We start from the raw sequence: 17594 nt of genomic DNA on the forward strand, positions 1-17594 counted from the left end.
GAAAGAAAATATCTGTTCATCATTGCATCAACCACCCTCATCTACCAGACTTTGGGCAATGTCCATACTGGGCCCACATCGCCGCTCCAGAACAAAGTCAAGGTTTTGCATGATAATACAGAGCAGTTCAAATGTATCTGCCATTGGAGAAGATAGGAAGAAAAGGGAAAGAGGAAGGGTGGAGGACAAGGGCGGCATGGGAATAACCAATCCAGACAAAAGAAAACTGAGAAGAAAGGGAAGAAGATTTAAACGTTAAACGCCGTGCCGTATTGCATCAAGTCATTGGATTAATCAAGGCCGCCGTCGCCGTCGATCAGACGGAGTCGCTCTTTCGTGGTCTTCGCGCGTTTCGACGTGCCTTTGCCAGGACCACGGCCGCGCCCGCGCTTTGCAGGCGTTGCTGAAGGTACCTCGGCAGGCTCCTCGGCAGGCGTAGCAGCCCCTGAAGGTTTGGCGCTGGCGTCGTCAAAGTTACCCTCGCCTGTGTAATCGATTAGTATGGATGTCAATCACAGTAGTGGAAGAGAATGTTCTCACCTTCATGATACATGTCATCGAGTGTAAGATCCCGCTTGCGTTTCTGGGCGGCCTTCTTCCCGCCCTTAGCACCAAGGGTCTCGCCGCGCTCGATGGCCTCCTTCTCCTTTTGCTCGATGAGTTCGGCCTCGTCGTCGTCGGCAAGCCACAGGGCAATGTCCTTGGTGCGGTTCTCGCGAGCACGGGTGTTGAAATCGACACCGCCAGAAGCACCACCAGTGATGACAACACGCTGCACCTCCTCCTTCTGCAAGGCACGCTTGCGGATGCGTTCTTCGATGGTGCCGCGGGTGATGAGACGGTAGACAGTGACCTGGCGAGTTTGGCCCAAACGATGGGCACGATCCATGGCCTGGGAATCGATAGTAGGGTTCCAATCGGAGTCATAGAAGATGACAGTGTCGGCTGCCGTCAGATTGATACCAAGACCACCGGCACGGGTCGACAGCAAGAAGACGAAGATCTCCGGGTTGGACTGGAAATCTGCGACAGTGTCACGGCGATCTTCCAATTTGGTACTGCCGTCCAGTCGGCAGTACTTGAAGTTCCGGTATGTCAAGTACTCTTCCATCAGATCGATCATACGTGTCATCTGGAAGTAGAGGAGCACTCGGTGGCCACCGGGCTTGAGCTCCCGCAGCAGCTGGTCCAATTTCGCCAGTTTGCCTGAATCTGTCACGAAACGACGCATCGATGGTACCTCGATGTGGCTGTAGCGGCCCTTGAGTGAGACCGGTGGCGGCAGCATAGGAGCGTGAGAGTAAGGCGCAGGGTCGAGCTTCTTGGCGAGGATTTGCTCCTCCAGTTGCCTGCTGCAATGTCCTGACAGTGCTTGCCGAACGGAGGGATTGAATAAGGCGTGGTGGGATTCACGTGATGCTTGTTGGCCGGAAGAGGACATGGTGATGGGGGGTGCTGAAGCTTTAGGGCCAGCGCAAGGCTCAATTAGGTGAAGGCCTTGATCTTCGAAGGATGAGCGTGCAACAGTCATGAGTTCCTTCATTCGGCCCTCAACGGCAAGCTCTCGCACAGCCTGGCAATCATTACGATCGACGATGTTCAACATCGAATGGCAGAGCACAGAGTTCTTTGAATCGTCACTCTCGTCGTAGATGACGTTCAAGGCAGAAAGCCTATTTGACTTGCTGCGACGACGCTCTGCGCGCTCGTAGACGCCAAGTCGTGCCATCTCGCTTGCTTCTCCGGCCGAAGTGTCGATAAAACGCAAGAAAGAGAACGCGCCATCGTCACGTGCGCTCTTCTGAATATTTTCTGGAGTCCAGACGTTCATCAGCTGGGAGAGGTACTTGGTTTGGAAGCCCACGCGAGGATTGTCGGAACCAGGAAGATCAAGTCGTCCTGTAGAGCTGCACAACAGGCGTGGCAACTCGTATTCAATCAAGTTCTGGGTCGAATACCGAACATCGACAAAGTTTCCTTCACGAACGAAGGATGCAGTTTCCGCAAAGTACGCAGCGGAGAAGGGAGATTTTGTTTCAGCGCGTTCAAAGAGATCGGGGTGGTTACAGACTTTGCGGAATTGCATGACCAAGTTCATCAGTGTGCTGCTGTCAGTGTCGTCCCCGGTGGTAGCCTTTTCGATAAGATCGATGATGCTAACACGGTTGCGCAGATTGGAGTACAAGGCACGTTGGCGGTATGTCAAGTCGCAGAAGATGTCCTTCTCCACCTTGTCTCCGAGTTCTTGCTGGACGTTCTTCTTAACCCGTCGCAACATGAAAGGTTTCAAGATCATGTGAAGACGCTTGAGCTGATCCTCATTGAGCTTGGTGTTACTCTGAGCGTGCGACTCGATGTCCTTGGAGAACCACTCGCTGAACTCGTCGTGGGAGTCGAACAGAGTTGGCATAATAAAATGAAGCAGGGCCCACAGCTCTTGCATGTTGTTTTGAATCGGCGTACCCGTCAACAGAAGACGATTGCGGCAGCTGAATCCAAGCAGATTCTTCCATCGCGAACTTGAAGAGGACTTGATGGCTTGAGCTTCGTCAAGAATCATATATTGCCACTTCACCTTCTGGAAGTACTGTGCGTCAAGAACGACAAGCTGGTACGAGGTGACTAGAACGTGGAATTCCGAGTCACGGTTATAGGTGATGTGCTTGCGATCCCAAAACTTTCGCAGAATCTTGCGATCCTTCGCATTACCCCAGTAGGGAAGCACCTTGATGTTCGGAACGAACCTCGTGATCTCCTGTTGCCAGTTGTGCAAGGTGGATGCTGGCGCGATGACCAAGAAAGGACCCCAGATGTTGTGCACCTCAGCCAAGTAAGCCATCACAGAAATGGACTGGATGGTTTTACCCAGACCCATCTCATCTGCTAGGATACCGTTGATGCCCTGCTCGTACAAGTTGACAAGCCAGTTGAGACCTTTAAGCTGGTACTCTTTGAGCTGGGCATTCAACATAGTCGGCTGTGAAATCTCAATGTCCCCCAGACTGGTCGGGTTCTGGAAGTTCATCTCTCCGTCGTCGAATGCGGCCATATTGTTACCCTCTCCTTGGGTGTTGAAGGCACGGGCCCGGTCCTGGGCTTCTTTCACCGCGTTCTGCGCGTTAACCATGGCAGCCTGTTGCAGCACGGTTTCATCTTCCGCATCGAAGTCAAGATCCTCGAATGCAGTGGTCTTGGCGTTGGGGTTGGCCACACTGTCTGGAAGATTGATTGTGTGGGCGTTTGGCTCGCCTGGTTGAACAGTCTCCCCGGTAGCAGCAACAGCGCCGTCTCCTTGAGCTTCGTCGGTCTTGATCTTGCGCCCGATGAAGTGAGAGTACAGTTCTGTTTGTGAGATAAGGAAGTTGAGCTTGCGCTTCTGTCGGTTGGCTTCGCGGTCCGCCTCGGCCTTCTTGGCTGATTCCAGCTCCTGCTTCTCAGCCACACGGCGCAAGTCGCGTTCCTCGCGCTCGTTGCGCTTCCAGAAAGACATCATTTCACGCATCGTCCGCTTGGCACGAGCTTGGGTATCCTTGGTGCTCTTGTTCGTGCGCTCTTGCCACTTGCGGGACTGCTTGCTGGCTAGCTGAGCCGTCTTACGCAAATTCTCCTGGCGGGTGGAGAGAGATGTGGTCTTGATGCGGTAGACCTTTGGAATGTCCTTGCGTGCGATGTCGCGCCAAATCTGCTCGTAGATCTGGTTGTAGCCCTTGCTGTCGTAGTGTAGCTGCGACATGGGGGTGCCCTCCTTTGAACGTCGAGCATCCTTTCTTGCACTTGGGGTGAGATACAGGTCGTCATCCAACCCAGCATTCCAAGCAGCCTCGGCGAGATCCTTCTCGGCCTGCTTCTGCTCCTTGGACTTCTTAGGACGAGTGACAGGACCGGCGCGGCCTGACCTGCGTCGGCTGGGCGAGGAACGGCCGATATGGAATTGACTTGTCGTTCCACCTTCGAGGTTGGGAGCAAGCGGGGTGACCTCGCCGAGCTCATCCTGGCCATCACCGCCCTCCAGAGCGCGCTTGGTGGTGCGGATTTTCTTCTGCGCCCGCTCGGCTTCGCGCAGGAACTTGGCTCTTTCTCCGGGTTCCTGGGCCTTGCTTGCCTTGCGCTCAGCCTCCAGCTTCTTTTGCATCTCTTGGCGCACAGTGTTCTCGCGACGGCGCTTGCGTTGCATGTCCTTCTTCCGTTCCTTCTCATCCTGAATCTCCTTCTGTTGAACTTCGGCCATGACAGCACCCTCGTTGAGCACTCGGAATCTTTCAGTGCCAAGAATGGCTTGTCTTTCGAATGATCGACCTAGATCGATGAGGAACTCGTTGCGGCGACGCTGAGCAGATGTTAATATGAGCGATTGGCTGGACATCCAAGGACCTTTCGACAACCTACCTTTCGTCGCACTTCCTCTGCACGGCTGCTTTCCACCGACCGTTTGTAACCTTTCTCCCGATACCGGTCCTGTTCCGCGTCGAAGCTAGGATCTTCTACATCGCTCTTTTCGGCGTGATCGATCTCGGCCACCGCCCGGTTGACCTGCTCCAGGTCCACACCGGGCGGTAAGGGTTTCCGAAGCGGTGCACGCGCAACGGGCGCAGGGTGTTCCGCATCGGGCTTCCCGAACCCATTGGTGGTCTGTGGTGCTCTCGGGGCATCGATGCGTTTCTCAAAGTCTAATCCGTGCTCGTGTCGGTGATGGATAGCTGCGGGCGTCGAGCTGTGATCTAGGTGCCGGTGTGTAAAGATGGGGGGTGCATGCGGTGTGTGGACGGAGATGGGGGCCGGGAGAGGCGATGGTTTTCTCGCAGGCTGATCGTCCGACGGGCCTGAAAGAATACTGGCGAAAGACATGGGGTCTGCGGCTCGGGCGGGCTTCTGTGATGCCAGGATGAGTCAGTCAATCTTAGTCTGTTGAGGGGTCCAGGTCACGCCTACCGCTTCCTGCGGCGAGGCCGGTCTCGGCTCCCGCACCATCGATGGTCCATAACCCGCACCATTACCTCGCATCCGATACGGGGATTCAGACTCCATAGTAGGAGATTGCGAATGTTCTGGGCGGCTGGGCGGATGACCATGGGGTGTCGCAGGGCCGTACGGCGAGGCACCGTTGCCTGTGATCACGGAGCTGGAGTAAGGGCGCGGAAGCGGTAGCTGAGAACCAGCCGAATGGCCCTGGTACTGCGAGGGCTCTGGATGAGACGGGTGAGGTGGCGCACTCCCATTCAAGGGTGGCGGCAATGTAGATGGCATCGGGGACGCGTGTGAAAAGTGTGGGCTTCGCGCGACGGGGGATGGACCAAATGCCGGTGGGGTCTGCGGAGGATGCTGGTGATATTGCTGCGGCGGTTGCGGTTGCGGTTGCGGTTGCGGTTGCTCACTGCTTGGGTAATACTGATGATTTTTATTTGGAGAGGTGTAGGCCGGATACCGCTGCTGCTGAGTCGGGGACTGGGCATTGAATGGCGGAGGGCCCGTCATGATGGCCGCGGTCCCCGGTTACGGTCGAGCGCGTCGAAGGTTGGTCACTCGGGTCGCGCTAGAATCTTGGGGGGGGGGGGGGGGGGGGGGGGGGGGAAAGAATTGAGGAAACAGAGTCCAAGATTCCCGGCTCAGAGACACCTGTCAAGGGGGTTCCGTCTAGTGACGCGGCGTCAGTTGGTTTCAGGTTCTCTGTTTCGGAGCGAAGAAAGATGAATGAGAGAGATGAAGGAAGCAAGCAAGAGCTAAATACCTGATGGGGAAGATGAATTCGTTTGTGGTGGGAAGATGCAGAAGGGAAGTTTCCGTGGAGCCCAAGAAAGAGAATGCGCGGGCCTAGGCGAGCTGATGCAGGGGCGATGGGGATCAGGATGAGAAGGGGAGATCTGGGGAGAAGAAATAAACTGAAGTTGAAAGTTGAAATGGACGGGAAATACAAATTCGTCAAAGGCAAAAAGGGAAGAAAAAAAATGGTTGACGAGATTGGGCATTTCTCATGAATCTCTCTTCCTTGTCTGGGGTATTTCATCTCCGGCATCCCGGGGGTTAGATCCGACCAAGTTGTTTACAATGTAAAGAATTCATTTTTATCTTCTAGATGAACTGTCTTGAATGATTTCATGTTCTCTATCCTTTACATTTTCTGGCTGGGGCGATCAATCCAAGGTGGTGCTCCGATCTCCCTTAAGAGTCCATACACCATACACCCACGTCGTGGATCACAGAGGTCATGAGGCACCCCCATCAACGTGCGATTGTTTTTTTTTTTTTGGTTTGGGAGGGGGGGAAAACAAAACACTCCAAATGAAATACTGTCTACGGAGTAATGTTGTCCAAAATTTCGAGTTCGTAGGGTTTTTTTTTTTGTCGAAAGAAAGAGAGCTCTTTCGTGTTCTCGCTTCCCGTCCGATTTGACTTGAAATCTGGCCGAGTTTTTCGTGACATCGACCTGTTCACCTTTTCTGTAGAGACCAGTTTAACATTTTAACATTTGCAGATATTGAATTCAACTACGGAGTACTCCGTACAGATGGATGATTATCATTCGATCCCTGTCAACCAGATTTTCAGAGCTTAGGTGAACTGGTAGGTGGGATCTCCTACCTATAACAATATCACTAGAATTTTTCCAATCGGGTAGAATCGCTTGGATGAGGTCTCCTCCCTCGATGACTCTCTAAGCACCATCTATGCTTATAACCTCAACCCTCCAATAAGAATTCAACCTATTTTAGACCTTGAGTGCAGATCGATATAGCATCAACCTTGGGAGAATCAATCTCAAAAGCTCTGGATAATGCATAGCCTTAGCTCAAACCGATCTCCGATCAATCGTGCATGACGTTCCCCTAACGAACGGGAAAAACCCGCATGGCTAGGAGATCCCTTTGTACTATTTGTACTCCGTAGAAATTTCCCCCTTGTGTTTAAATCTGTGAATTAACAAACTAACGACGATAGCATTCACCGGTGAAGCAAAACCAAAATATCTCTCAATCACTCGCGTGGCCTGATGTTGATGACGTCGACTTGGAATGGTACAATCACCGGATCTCCTGTTATCTTGGTCTTCCGTTTCCAATGGTTTCGACTATTCTGTTACCGAAGGACCCGTTGGATTTTTAGAAAGACCAATGACCTGATAGCCATCAAGGGAATTGTTTTTTTGTTTTTTTTTTTATTTTTACCCTCTGTTTGATCGGCGATGATGTAGTAATAGAGACTAGAATTCGGTTCAGCCCAATGAAACAAAGGTCAAAATAGCCGGGGTCTGCATATTGTGTTTTAGTGCTATATACCGCATAAGGAAGTTGAAGTGGATACTCATGGTACTGAACTAGTATATCGGTAATATCTACGACGATTCTAAAGGTTATTGACAGGAATTACACCGGAGATCCTAAAACTTACCCGCACGGAATCTCGGCTGGATTCCCTGATGTTTGAAAGAGGCCACTGTTCTGATCAGGCAATCCGCTTAGCTACTACAACATATAAGAAGACAGGGTCTCTCAATCGTAGAACATAACTCTCCGTGTTACATTATCTTTTTGATCACATCCCAAAACACTGGTCATTCTTTTTTTGACCTGCACCCGCTGATTATTTCTTACTCTTAAATCTACAACATGTCGTCCTTTACGATCCCCGAGACCCAGTGGGCCCAAGTCATCGAACAACCCGGCGCATCCCCCGTGTACAAGCAAATTCCCGTCCCTAAGCCTGGCCCCGATGAAGTCCTCGTGAAGATCAGGTACACCGGTGTCTGCCACACCGACCTCCACGCCATGAACGGCGACTGGCCCATGCCCGTGAAGAAGAACCTAGTCGGTGGCCACGAAGGCGCCGGTGTCGTTGTCGCAACGGGCTCTCTCGTCAAGGGAATTGAAGTCGGCGATCACGCCGGCATCAAATGGTTGAACGGCTCCTGTCTCTCATGCGAGTACTGCAAAACCTCCGATGAGCCGTTGTGTCCCGATGCCCAGCTGTCCGGATACACGGTTGACGGCACCTTCCAGCAGTACGCAATTGGTAAGGCGGCGCATGTATTGAAGTTGTCCAAGGACATCCCACTTGACACGATTTCGCCTATCCTGTGCGCTGGTATCACTGTCTACAAGGCTCTCAAGGAGTCCGGTGTGCGTCCTGGTCAGACGGTTGCGATTGTTGGTGCTGGTGGTGGTCTTGGCTCGCTTGGACAGCAGTATGCTAAAGCAATGGGCTTGCGTGTGATTGCTATTGATGGTGGCGAGGAGAAGAAAGCCATGTGTCTACAGCTGGGAGCAGAGGTATGTGTTTCTTGTCGGTTTGGTTTGGTTTTCGATTTCCTGTTGGCGGCCTTACTAATCCGGTGTCCAGACCTACGTCGACTTCACCAAGTCTACCGACGTCATTGCAGATGTCAAGGCTGCCACCCCCGGTGGCCTAGGTGCCCACGCCGTGCTCTTGCTTGCTGTCGCTGAGAAGCCTTTCCAGCAAGCTGTCGAATACGCTCGCTCGCGTGGTACCATTGTCGCCATTGGCCTTCCCGCCAATGCATTCCTCAAGGCCCCTGTTTTCGAAACCGTGGTCAGGATGATCAACATCAAGGGCAGCTACGTCGGTAACCGCCAGGATGGCGAGGAGGCCGTTGAATTCTTTGCGCGTGGCTTGATCAACGCTCCTTTCAAGACTGTTCCTCTGAAGGAGCTACCTGAGGTCTTTGAGCTCATGAGTAAGTTGGGAGATTTCCCTGATCACTGGAGATTGACCCAAGGCTAATACATGCAACACAGAGCAAGGCAAGATCGCTGGCCGCTACGTCCTCGAGGTCCCTGAATAGATGAATCATCGTCTATGCATAGAGTCTGATCGAGACTTGGGGGAGAGATTGCTTTTGAGAAACGAAGATGAAACGAAGTGATATCCATAGCGAGGATTTTTTTTTTTCCTTTTTAGCCCTGGTGTTAGGGTGAATTAGTCATAATTGAGAGAACAATACGAAAGTTTGAAAATTCAAATCTCCAGTGTCTCCCTAGCTGATCGGGTAGTCAGTGGGCACAAGCATAAGAACTTGATCTATCGACATGAACAACAGAGAGCATACCAGTCCCAATGTCCCACCAACAAAATGAAAGGGTCAAGGTCTACACAATTTCTTCCCGACTATTTAGAATCCTGCTCCAAAGTTTTTCCCTCATCCTCAGGACTAACAGTAGTCTGAGGTCCCCTATACGTCTTCCTAGCATGAACATAATAATAAATCACCGCCCCAAGCCAAAGACTCCCATTAATAACAGCCGTATAATTCATTGTTTGGGCTTCACCAAGTCAGCAAGAGCGCCCGTAATAGTAAATAGCATAGGTCAAACTCACGCGACGGATTCGGCCCCTCAGTAGGTATCATCGTAAGAACAATAACAAACGTCATATAGATGACAGAAACCCACCCAATGGGCTTACTCAAATGCTTCCCCGTATAAAACTCACCAGGAATAAATCTATCACCTCCCCAGAGCAGACGCGCCAGGATAGGTGTGAGCCAGGCGAGATCGTTGCCGGCTACGGCAAGCGAAAAGAGGGCGCTGGAGGCAGCTTCGTCGATCAGACAGAGGAGGCCGATCAGTACCGATGCGGCGACTATGCCGCACACCATGCGGACTGGCTGGTAGCGTATGAGTTTGCGCTGGCTTACTTTGCGGAAGAAGGAGGATAGGGGGAGGGCGCCGTCGCGGGAGAAGGCCCAGCTTTGGCGCGAGGCGGCTAGGACCTACGAGGGAAGAGTTATTGGATGGGTTCTGGGATTTGGATAAAGTTGGTAGGTGGTGAGACGGAGCCTTACAATGCTCAGTCCCATGAAGAATTGGACGATCATCACCACGACCATGAATCCCATGGCACCATTTTTGCCAAGGGCGTCGTAGTAGATCTATAGAGAATCCACATTAGAAAAATGGGCTCCAACGTGTAAACAGAAAAAGCATGACCAACACAAACCTGAGTCATGGGCTGTCCGAATTTGGAGTTCAAGATCCCCTCCATATTCCTATCCATCGCAGACGCAATAACCGCCAGCGAAACAAACCCAAGCAGACCACAGAGTCCAGCAGACGAGATAATCCCCAACGGTACAGCGCGCGCAGCATGTGTCGCCTCCTCGCTCATATGCACGCAAGAATCAAACGCGCCAATCGTCCAGATCGGCGATAGCCACGCCATGATAAATGCCCAGCCAGTGGGCCAGGTAGTGAGGTTCTCCATATCACCGAAGACATACGAGCCCGGGTTGACTGGCGGACTGTTCTTTGCTTTGCCAAGGGGAAGAGCGATGACGGTTGCTATCACGAGAGTGATGTTGAGAAAGATACAGGCGGATTGGATTCTGGGCATCATTCGGGCGAAGAAGATGGCGATGAAGCCGTGAGCGAAGACTGTTGCTGCGTATGTGCCGTAGATGACGGGGCGTGTTGCGGACCAATTTCCGTCGCGGGCGAGGGAGATTACGGAGAGGAGCATGCTAGCGAATCCATCTGATGAGAGAAGTATTAGTTAGGGAGGTTAGTTTGGTGTTTGGAAATGGGTTGGCTTGCAGTCAATAGAGCAGATGCCGCCGATCAAACCGATGGTATTGCTATATCCGACGAGGAAACTCAGCGGGTTCTTCCATTTCTCAGATGCGAAGTAATGTGTCCAGAAGTAGAGGCCGCCTGCTGTGGGCATTGCGGATGCAATATCGGCCTGATGGCCATCAGTTCTGTCATGTTTAAGATGGAAGATTGATTGCAGCATACCATGGCCAAGCTCACGATGAAAATAAAACAACTTGCAACCAACCATCCTGTCCAAGGAACCTGTCAACAGTTGCAAGAGTTTTCCCCCTGAAAACATAGTTACATACCCTATCCATTCTGTCAGTCACATTTCCAATCATTTCAGCCTGCACAATGTTACCCAAACCATTCCCACAGGACCAGCGGGCATTGAAAACGATAACGTGGATGCAATGGAAGGCAAAAGCCCCATGATACTAAAAGCGACAGCAAAGATCTGGAGGGTCGAATAATGGCGTCGTAATTCCTGCTTGTACCCGAGTGTCGCTGTTTGATCGGTCAGTGACGATCTCATATGGTTGCACAAGGTCTGCCAGCGAGCCGCACGATATACAGACCTAGCAGCTCGGTATCTCCAGCCTGGGGTTGCAAGTCATGACCCGTGGCTGTTGATTGACGCCTCTTGCTCGTCTTGATTGCCACTTTCTCTAAGATATCATCCATGGTTATAGTACGTGTGTCATGCGTGTAGAGGGAATTAGTGGGTCAAATCCCGAATGGTCAGCTCATTCGAACGCGCGACACCTAATGGTCTTAAATGAAGACCGCGGGAGGGCAGAGAAAGATTTTTTTGGCTCTCGAATCATTTCCGATGGACGCTAGTCCTCTAACGAACGATGCAAGAGGCAGATAGGAGGTGCAGTAAGTGCCTATCTGTGCCATGTGCTCAAGGTCTAAGTATAGACAGTTAATTCCTTCTCTGATAGTAGATACAAAATAGCTCGATCTATCTGTAGCCAATCCGACCACACACAATCTTGCATATCTCTCTTTTCAAGGAAGATCAATTTGGATTAGTAACGGCTGGCAGAGCGGGGAAGTGCCTTGTAGGCAGATCGTACATCGTGTACTCTCGAAACGTTCTTCTGTCTCCTTTGGGGTTTATCCCTTGCTGCTTTTTGATCGCTGGGTAGAACCCAGCACGCCAAAGCTTAGGTTCGACAGAGTGCCTCTTGGGTAGATTTACCACGGTCCGCCAAAGAATTGATTCAAGGTTGAATGACCTTCTTCTCGGGTTGCTCCTCGAAATATAGTTGAAGCTGCTTCTGGCTGCCCGTCGCGGCCGCCTGTGTAGGGTTGGTTGCAGCCTTAGGAATGAACTGGAATTCGGTCATGGGGGAGTCAAAAGGAGGGCTACGAGGAGGAGAAGGAAACTGGAGGTGAGAGAGAGCCGGTCGCGTAGGCGCACACGTAGGATGGTCCAGGAATATTGAGGGATGCTTTCAGGACGCGCCAGGTGGCATCATTTCACCTGCGCGGAGTGTCTCTAGGGACAGTCGAGTCGGAACGTTCAGGATTCTGGATGTAAGGCTCCGCATCCTTGGCCGTCAGGTACAGGTCAGAATCCAAGCCAAGACCTTCGTAACATTTTCACAAGCCAATCTTTTCATCCTAAGATCGCTCCTTATATCTAAACTTAGTCCTCCTATTAATATTGATCTAGTAATTAGTTTAAGGTCTTTTTCTATAATGAAAAGACTAGACAATTCGTATGTTACTTTCTTATTTTTATAAATTCTTTGATTTTAAAGCTTTCTTAATTTGTAAATCTTAAGATGTAAACTTGTACAGAATGAGTCAAAAGTTTTAGCTTGATAATACAGTCTTAATCTATTAGTCTAGAATTTTTTTTTCGGAATCTTAGAAAAATACTCCGTACTGGGTTAAACTGACAGACGTTTTTAAGTAAGATTTTTTTTAGGTCTTTTGTTTTTTTGGGCGACGGGAAGCCACCGAGAGTTAAAAGGAAAGTCAAGTATCATCCTAACTTGAAACCCTGATCCCGTATCACTATCTGAAAATCAAAGTTTACAAATCTTTTGACTGGATAAATTGGTTAATCTAGTACTAACATTAACTAAATTGCTAAGCGATACCTTATAGGGGAGTGAGATATGGTTATTTGAAGATATTAAGTTTATGCATTTTGACAGAACTCTATGGTTGTAACCACGTTTAGGACGACCAATAGATAGGATAGGTATAAGAGATACTCTAAATTCTCTAACGAAAATGACAAAATCCGCTCTATTCCAATCTATGGGGATAACGCCAACTAACGTAATATCCAATTTACGTACCTATGATCAGGCCGTACAGTAAAATCAAGTGAAACAGGAGACATGCAAATCCATTTTGTGGCCCTTCATACCTGTAAGCCTAGCACCAGACCCCGTAGGCCGCACTATTATAGCAGTCTATAGATTTTTCCGGGTATTCTATCCTCTTTTTAAATATATATATTGTACCATCGGTTTCGACAGTCCAGCATGAGGATCTAACCAGGTTGATGACTACCAGGGCTTGGCAGGTGCAGAATAGTAGTGAGCAAGATTGATGAGGTGGTCGAGCGGTGGCCCTGCTGGTGGAAGTTGCGGGTGGAAAGGCGGCCGTTTCTGACGCCAGGGGCTGTCATTTTCGGTGGCGACTGCACAGATCTTTTTATTCTATATGTAAAATTTGCATAACGTGGGAGATAAGTGGGCAGTGCTCCTGACAGATGTTCGTAGTCAAATCCCACTTGCCAATTCAAGCTGGTTATGCCCGGGAAAAGACCTCCATAAAGCCCACAAAGCCCAAAGCCCAACCCAATCCAACCCGTAAATGGGCTGGGCTTTGGGCCCATTTATGGGCTTTGCGGGGGTCTACCGAGATTTGGGAGTACAAGTTGATCGACATTGTGGACATAAAAGCCTCGCAGCATGCATATATAGGTATCTAGCTTATACAAAGTGTGTTCTTGCAAAAATAAGGTTGAAGATAAGTGTGAACACCTTCAATTCTAAAACTCAACTAACAAACGATGAACCAATCATCTTTATGCCGCCGGTGTCTCCTGAATCTTCTTCAAATTGGATATTAACGGACATGGAGCTAACGAGGAAAAAGATACGTTCCTCTATCTGAGACCTAATAGCATATTTTAACACTCTTTCTTCGATTTCAAGAGCATTTCCGGAGGGACCCTACGTTGCTAATTTAGCTGAAACAAGTCCTGACCCCTCCCACATATTACCTGCCAATATTTTTGAACAAAAAGAGTGCATTCAACTGAAACACTGCGCACAGATATGGCTGCAGACGGCATGACCAGGCCGCTTAGGAAGATCATGTTTAGAGGGTAGATCACTCAGTTGGCACTTCATGTGCATAAAAGGCATGATTTCCGGCCTACCACTGAAATTAGTAGTCAGGAAAGTTGGTGATCTAGTTCTACATGGAGTAGATTGCTTCGCTTAGGCTTATTTCTGGCGACTACATGTTAGGGAATGAGCACTAAACGAGAAGGGAAAGCTATAGAGCGCGGCCTGGAATCCAGTGTATATGCGCTTTGAGAACCTCAATTTCCGCGACTCACTTTCACCCAGGTAGCTATCCGGTATAGCGGAAGATCACTGGGCATGAGCCCGTGCTGACATCTACCCCTGTAGAACATCGTTATTAAAGCGGCGGGAGACTAGGTAAGAAAGTCCCAGGAGTCCTATCTACACGAATGCATAACCGAAGCTGATATAGGGATCAGATGACTGATAAGATGGACATTGGCGTAAGTATGCCCCAAACAAGCATAGCGCCGCACATAATTCGAGGCTTGGCCTGCTCTGCGCAGATAGCTGTCGCTGATCCGAGTGGCCGATAAGACAGGAAGAGATAGGTATGCACGGGGTGTAGGGCGAAGCCTTTGCTTATCTTGGAGGGGGTTACGTCTGTTGAATCGCCTTGGACGGAGACATGGGTGTCATTGTTTCGTTTTAGACGTCTTACTATATCTCCGGGAGCTTTGACTGTCTTTCTCTTTAACGAGGTGAGATATCCCAAAGCTTGTGGGATAACTGGAAACGCCAAAGTGCGGAGAGACTCATTTTGATATCACTTTAACAGGAGATGTGAACTTCCTACTTGAGAATATCTTGTTCGCTTCTATAAGGGTTGGAGCTCAGATTTTACAAGCTCACATAAGCAGAGTTTGTGGGCGAAATACGAAATAAAAAAAGCAAAATATCAATATGAATGCAGATTCAAACAAGGCTAAATATACACTCAGATTTTTTTTTTAAAAAAAAAGAGTGATTACATCCTAAGTATCGTCAACTTAAACCGCACCAGGCCCAGGTCCCTTATGATTCGACTGATCTAGCAAAAGTGTGGGTTTGATGTAGTCCTCATCGAGCTGGCGGAACCAAGCCGCATGGTCGCCCGAAGCACCTCCCGAAAATAGACCCCGCACTGCGTCCCGTGCAGACATACCAGCTGGCTGGTGAGTGGGCGAGACGCTGGTCGATGCTGCGGCATTTGTAGGTAGGCCCGACGAAGGTTGAGGGGGTTGGGAGGCGGATCGGCGGAGACGCGAGGCTCCACCTGCAGCCGGTGGGAGATCGTCATCTGATATGCCTTCGATATCGAGATCAAAATCGTCTGGGTGAGTGGGATCGTTGGAGTGAACGGGGCCTGAGGGTGGGAGACCGAACTCGTCGTCGCTGCCCTCGCCGGCGCTCGGCCCAGCTGCGCTGTTAAGTAACGTCGCGGTGGATTGGCGGTCGCGCCAGGACTGATCTTTGTTGTTGTACGCGGCGGAGTACATTCTTGTGTGGGTATAGGGTGGGCTTGGGCGGCGACTGTTGCCGCTGGAGTAGCTATGTGCTCGCTCCCCGGGTTGAGCGCGTGGAGTGGCAGTGACGCCATCCAAGGGGATCGCCGAGTCGGCGCGTCGCGGAATATATCCCAGGCTCGTGTCAGAGCGTTTGTAGTAGGTGCCGCCATGGGTCACCTCGGTGTCAAATTCATCGTCCGAGTCGAGCTCTTCGACCACACCGGTTCGAATGCCCAGAATCTCCAACATGCGTGCTGTGGTTCCTCCGAAGATGATGACGGTTAGCACGACGACAACAAGTACTGTTGCACGAAGTGCAGGGGCGTTGACTCCTGATAGACCAGCTGCTAACGCAACACCGACGGCACCACGTAGTCCAGCCCAGAAGAGCATCGCTTGATAAGCGAATGGCAGCTCGTCGGGAACTTCAACGCCACGCCGGCGTGCCCGATACCGAATGAACCAATTGATAGCCTTGGAAAGCGGGAATACCGCGAGATAGCGAGAAAGACAGATACCAAACACCGCCATCATGATGAACAGGGGGTTGAACTGGAGGTTAGGCTCCACGAAGAGGTCAAGGCCGAGGTAAATAAAGATGAAGTTCTCTGAAAGTTGAGCCATCACTTGGAACAGGTACTTGGTAGTCAACTGCGTGCGACGCGACATGTTATAGTAAGCATAGTGCTTCAGGGTAATACCACAAAACAAGAGCGAGACGATGCCGGATAGATGTACGCCATTGGAGAAGAAGTAGCTGGCATATGCAACCAAAATGATCAAGCAGCTCTCGATCTTGGGCAAGCGCCGCACAAGAGTGTATTTGAGACCCAGCGCGGTAGCGATTCCAACCAGCATTCCGACGACCATGCTACCAAAGAAGACGAGCAAAAAGAGTCCCACAGCCTCGAATAAATTCAGGAAGGATAGAGAGCCAGCCGCGCCGGTCTCATGATACCGCTGTGCTGTCTCGAAAAGTACGATGGCAATGGCATCGTTCAGGATCGACTCGCCAAAAATGATAGTATAAAGCTTCGGTTCGACCTTATAGAGGTTGAAAATAGCTAGGATAGTGACCGGATCCGTGGCGGAGAGAGTTGCGCCAACCGAAATAGCTTCGACGAAAGAGATATTCAGCCCACTCAGTGGAATCCGTGTCCACAGGTACAGCACAAGACCGAGCACGATTGCGGATATAAAGGTACCGGCGAACGCGAACGTGAGAATCGTGCCGATATGTCGAAAGAAATTCGCCTGGTGGAGCTCATAACCAGAGGCGAGTATAATCGGAGGAAGGAGGAGATTGAAGAAGAATTGATAGTCGAAGGCGACGCTGTCTTGGAGGGTGGAGTCTGTGAAACGAATGAGCAGTCCAACGAACATCCCTGGCGACCGTTAGCACGTCCATGCCAATTTGCGCAGACCCCACGAAGCTTTGTGACTTTCGAGGTCGTGCCTCCGCCGCTATCAGATGTTGCCTACCTGCAAAAATTGATAGAACTGTCTCATGGACGGCTTGTATCTTCCTCTGCTGAAGGATGTAGCTCGTGAAGAGCGCGAACATCAACAACATGATCATGATAAACAATGCCCAAGAAGTTGTGATCTCCTTGGACCCTGCCTCGGTGGAATCTGCAATTCGCCATACTAGTTAAATCTCCGAGCTGAAAGCGCTATACGCCGACATGACGAGGTAGAAGGGATGAGGGGGTGAAGTTCAGGCACGCGTACCATCGGGATCGGAGTCTTCAGAGGCCCTCCCTATGACAAAGATAGATATGTTAGCCAGCAATCCAAACGAGAAATCCAAGCGCAGTGTTCAAGACCACCGCTCAGAGGGACATACGAAGCAGGGCGTGTAGGCCATCGTTCATAAATTGGCTAGCCATCGCGGCTCACGCCTTAGGAAGTATGAAGGGCCAGGGCGGATGGCTGGCAGTTCACTCCCACAGTGAAATTGAGATGGCAGGAGCAGACGCACATAGTCCACGAAGAGATGGAAAGCGAGAGGTTGCGACAAGATCGAATTGGGTTAGCAGTAATAATACGGACTGCCCGAGTTGCATCAGAGGGACAGATGTGGTCAGGTACGGAGGTGTACAGTACAGAATACGGCAGGGCTGGCGGGAGTCAAATTGGCAGGAAAACCGGAATAATACAGCAACTTCGTAAGATCGCTGCGTATTGGAGTTTGTTAATTACACGTGGGCCGAGTTTCGAGG

The 17594-nt window shown here is 50.6% G+C and overlaps 4 protein-coding genes across 4 annotated transcripts; 1 reads left to right on the forward strand and 3 right to left on the reverse strand.

Annotated features, from left to right (window-relative positions):
* Nucleotides 1-290: 290 nt before the first annotated feature.
* On the reverse strand, nucleotides 291-5472 carry Pdw03_6940 (SNF2 family helicase/ATPase (Ino80), putative; the record flags this gene model as incomplete). The annotated part of the gene is made up of 4 exons (XM_014678912.1): nucleotides 291-484; nucleotides 541-4327; nucleotides 4387-4869; nucleotides 4930-5472. The coding sequence occupies 4 exons, from the start codon at nucleotides 5470-5472 to the stop codon at nucleotides 291-293; spliced, it is 5007 nt and encodes a 1668-aa protein (XP_014534398.1).
* A 2129-nt stretch (nucleotides 5473-7601) lies between these two features.
* Pdw03_6941 (Alcohol dehydrogenase I) lies at nucleotides 7602-8794 on the forward strand (the record flags this gene model as incomplete). Its single annotated transcript, XM_014678911.1, has 3 exons — nucleotides 7602-8261; nucleotides 8332-8686; nucleotides 8748-8794. 3 exons carry the CDS (start codon nucleotides 7602-7604, stop codon nucleotides 8792-8794), a joined length of 1062 nt encoding a protein of 353 aa, XP_014534397.1.
* A 323-nt stretch (nucleotides 8795-9117) lies between these two features.
* On the reverse strand, nucleotides 9118-10745 carry Pdw03_6942 (Amino acid/polyamine transporter I; the record flags this gene model as incomplete). Its single annotated transcript, XM_066101500.1, has 6 exons — nucleotides 9118-9272; nucleotides 9328-9721; nucleotides 9794-9880; nucleotides 9949-10481; nucleotides 10542-10689; nucleotides 10743-10745. The coding sequence occupies 6 exons, from the start codon at nucleotides 10743-10745 to the stop codon at nucleotides 9118-9120; spliced, it is 1320 nt and encodes a 439-aa protein (XP_065956583.1).
* Nucleotides 10746-14874: 4129 nt separating this feature from the next.
* Pdw03_6943 (Na+/H+ exchanger) lies at nucleotides 14875-17261 on the reverse strand (the record flags this gene model as incomplete). The annotated part of the gene is made up of 4 exons (XM_014678908.2): nucleotides 14875-16757; nucleotides 16855-17004; nucleotides 17104-17133; nucleotides 17219-17261. The coding sequence occupies 4 exons, from the start codon at nucleotides 17259-17261 to the stop codon at nucleotides 14875-14877; spliced, it is 2106 nt and encodes a 701-aa protein (XP_014534394.2).
* Between the last annotated feature and the right edge of the window lie 333 nt (nucleotides 17262-17594).

Source organism: Penicillium digitatum, chromosome 2 (genome assembly GCF_016767815.1).
Source record: "Penicillium digitatum chromosome 2, complete sequence".
NCBI classification, from domain to species: Eukaryota; Fungi; Ascomycota; class Eurotiomycetes; order Eurotiales; family Aspergillaceae; genus Penicillium; species Penicillium digitatum.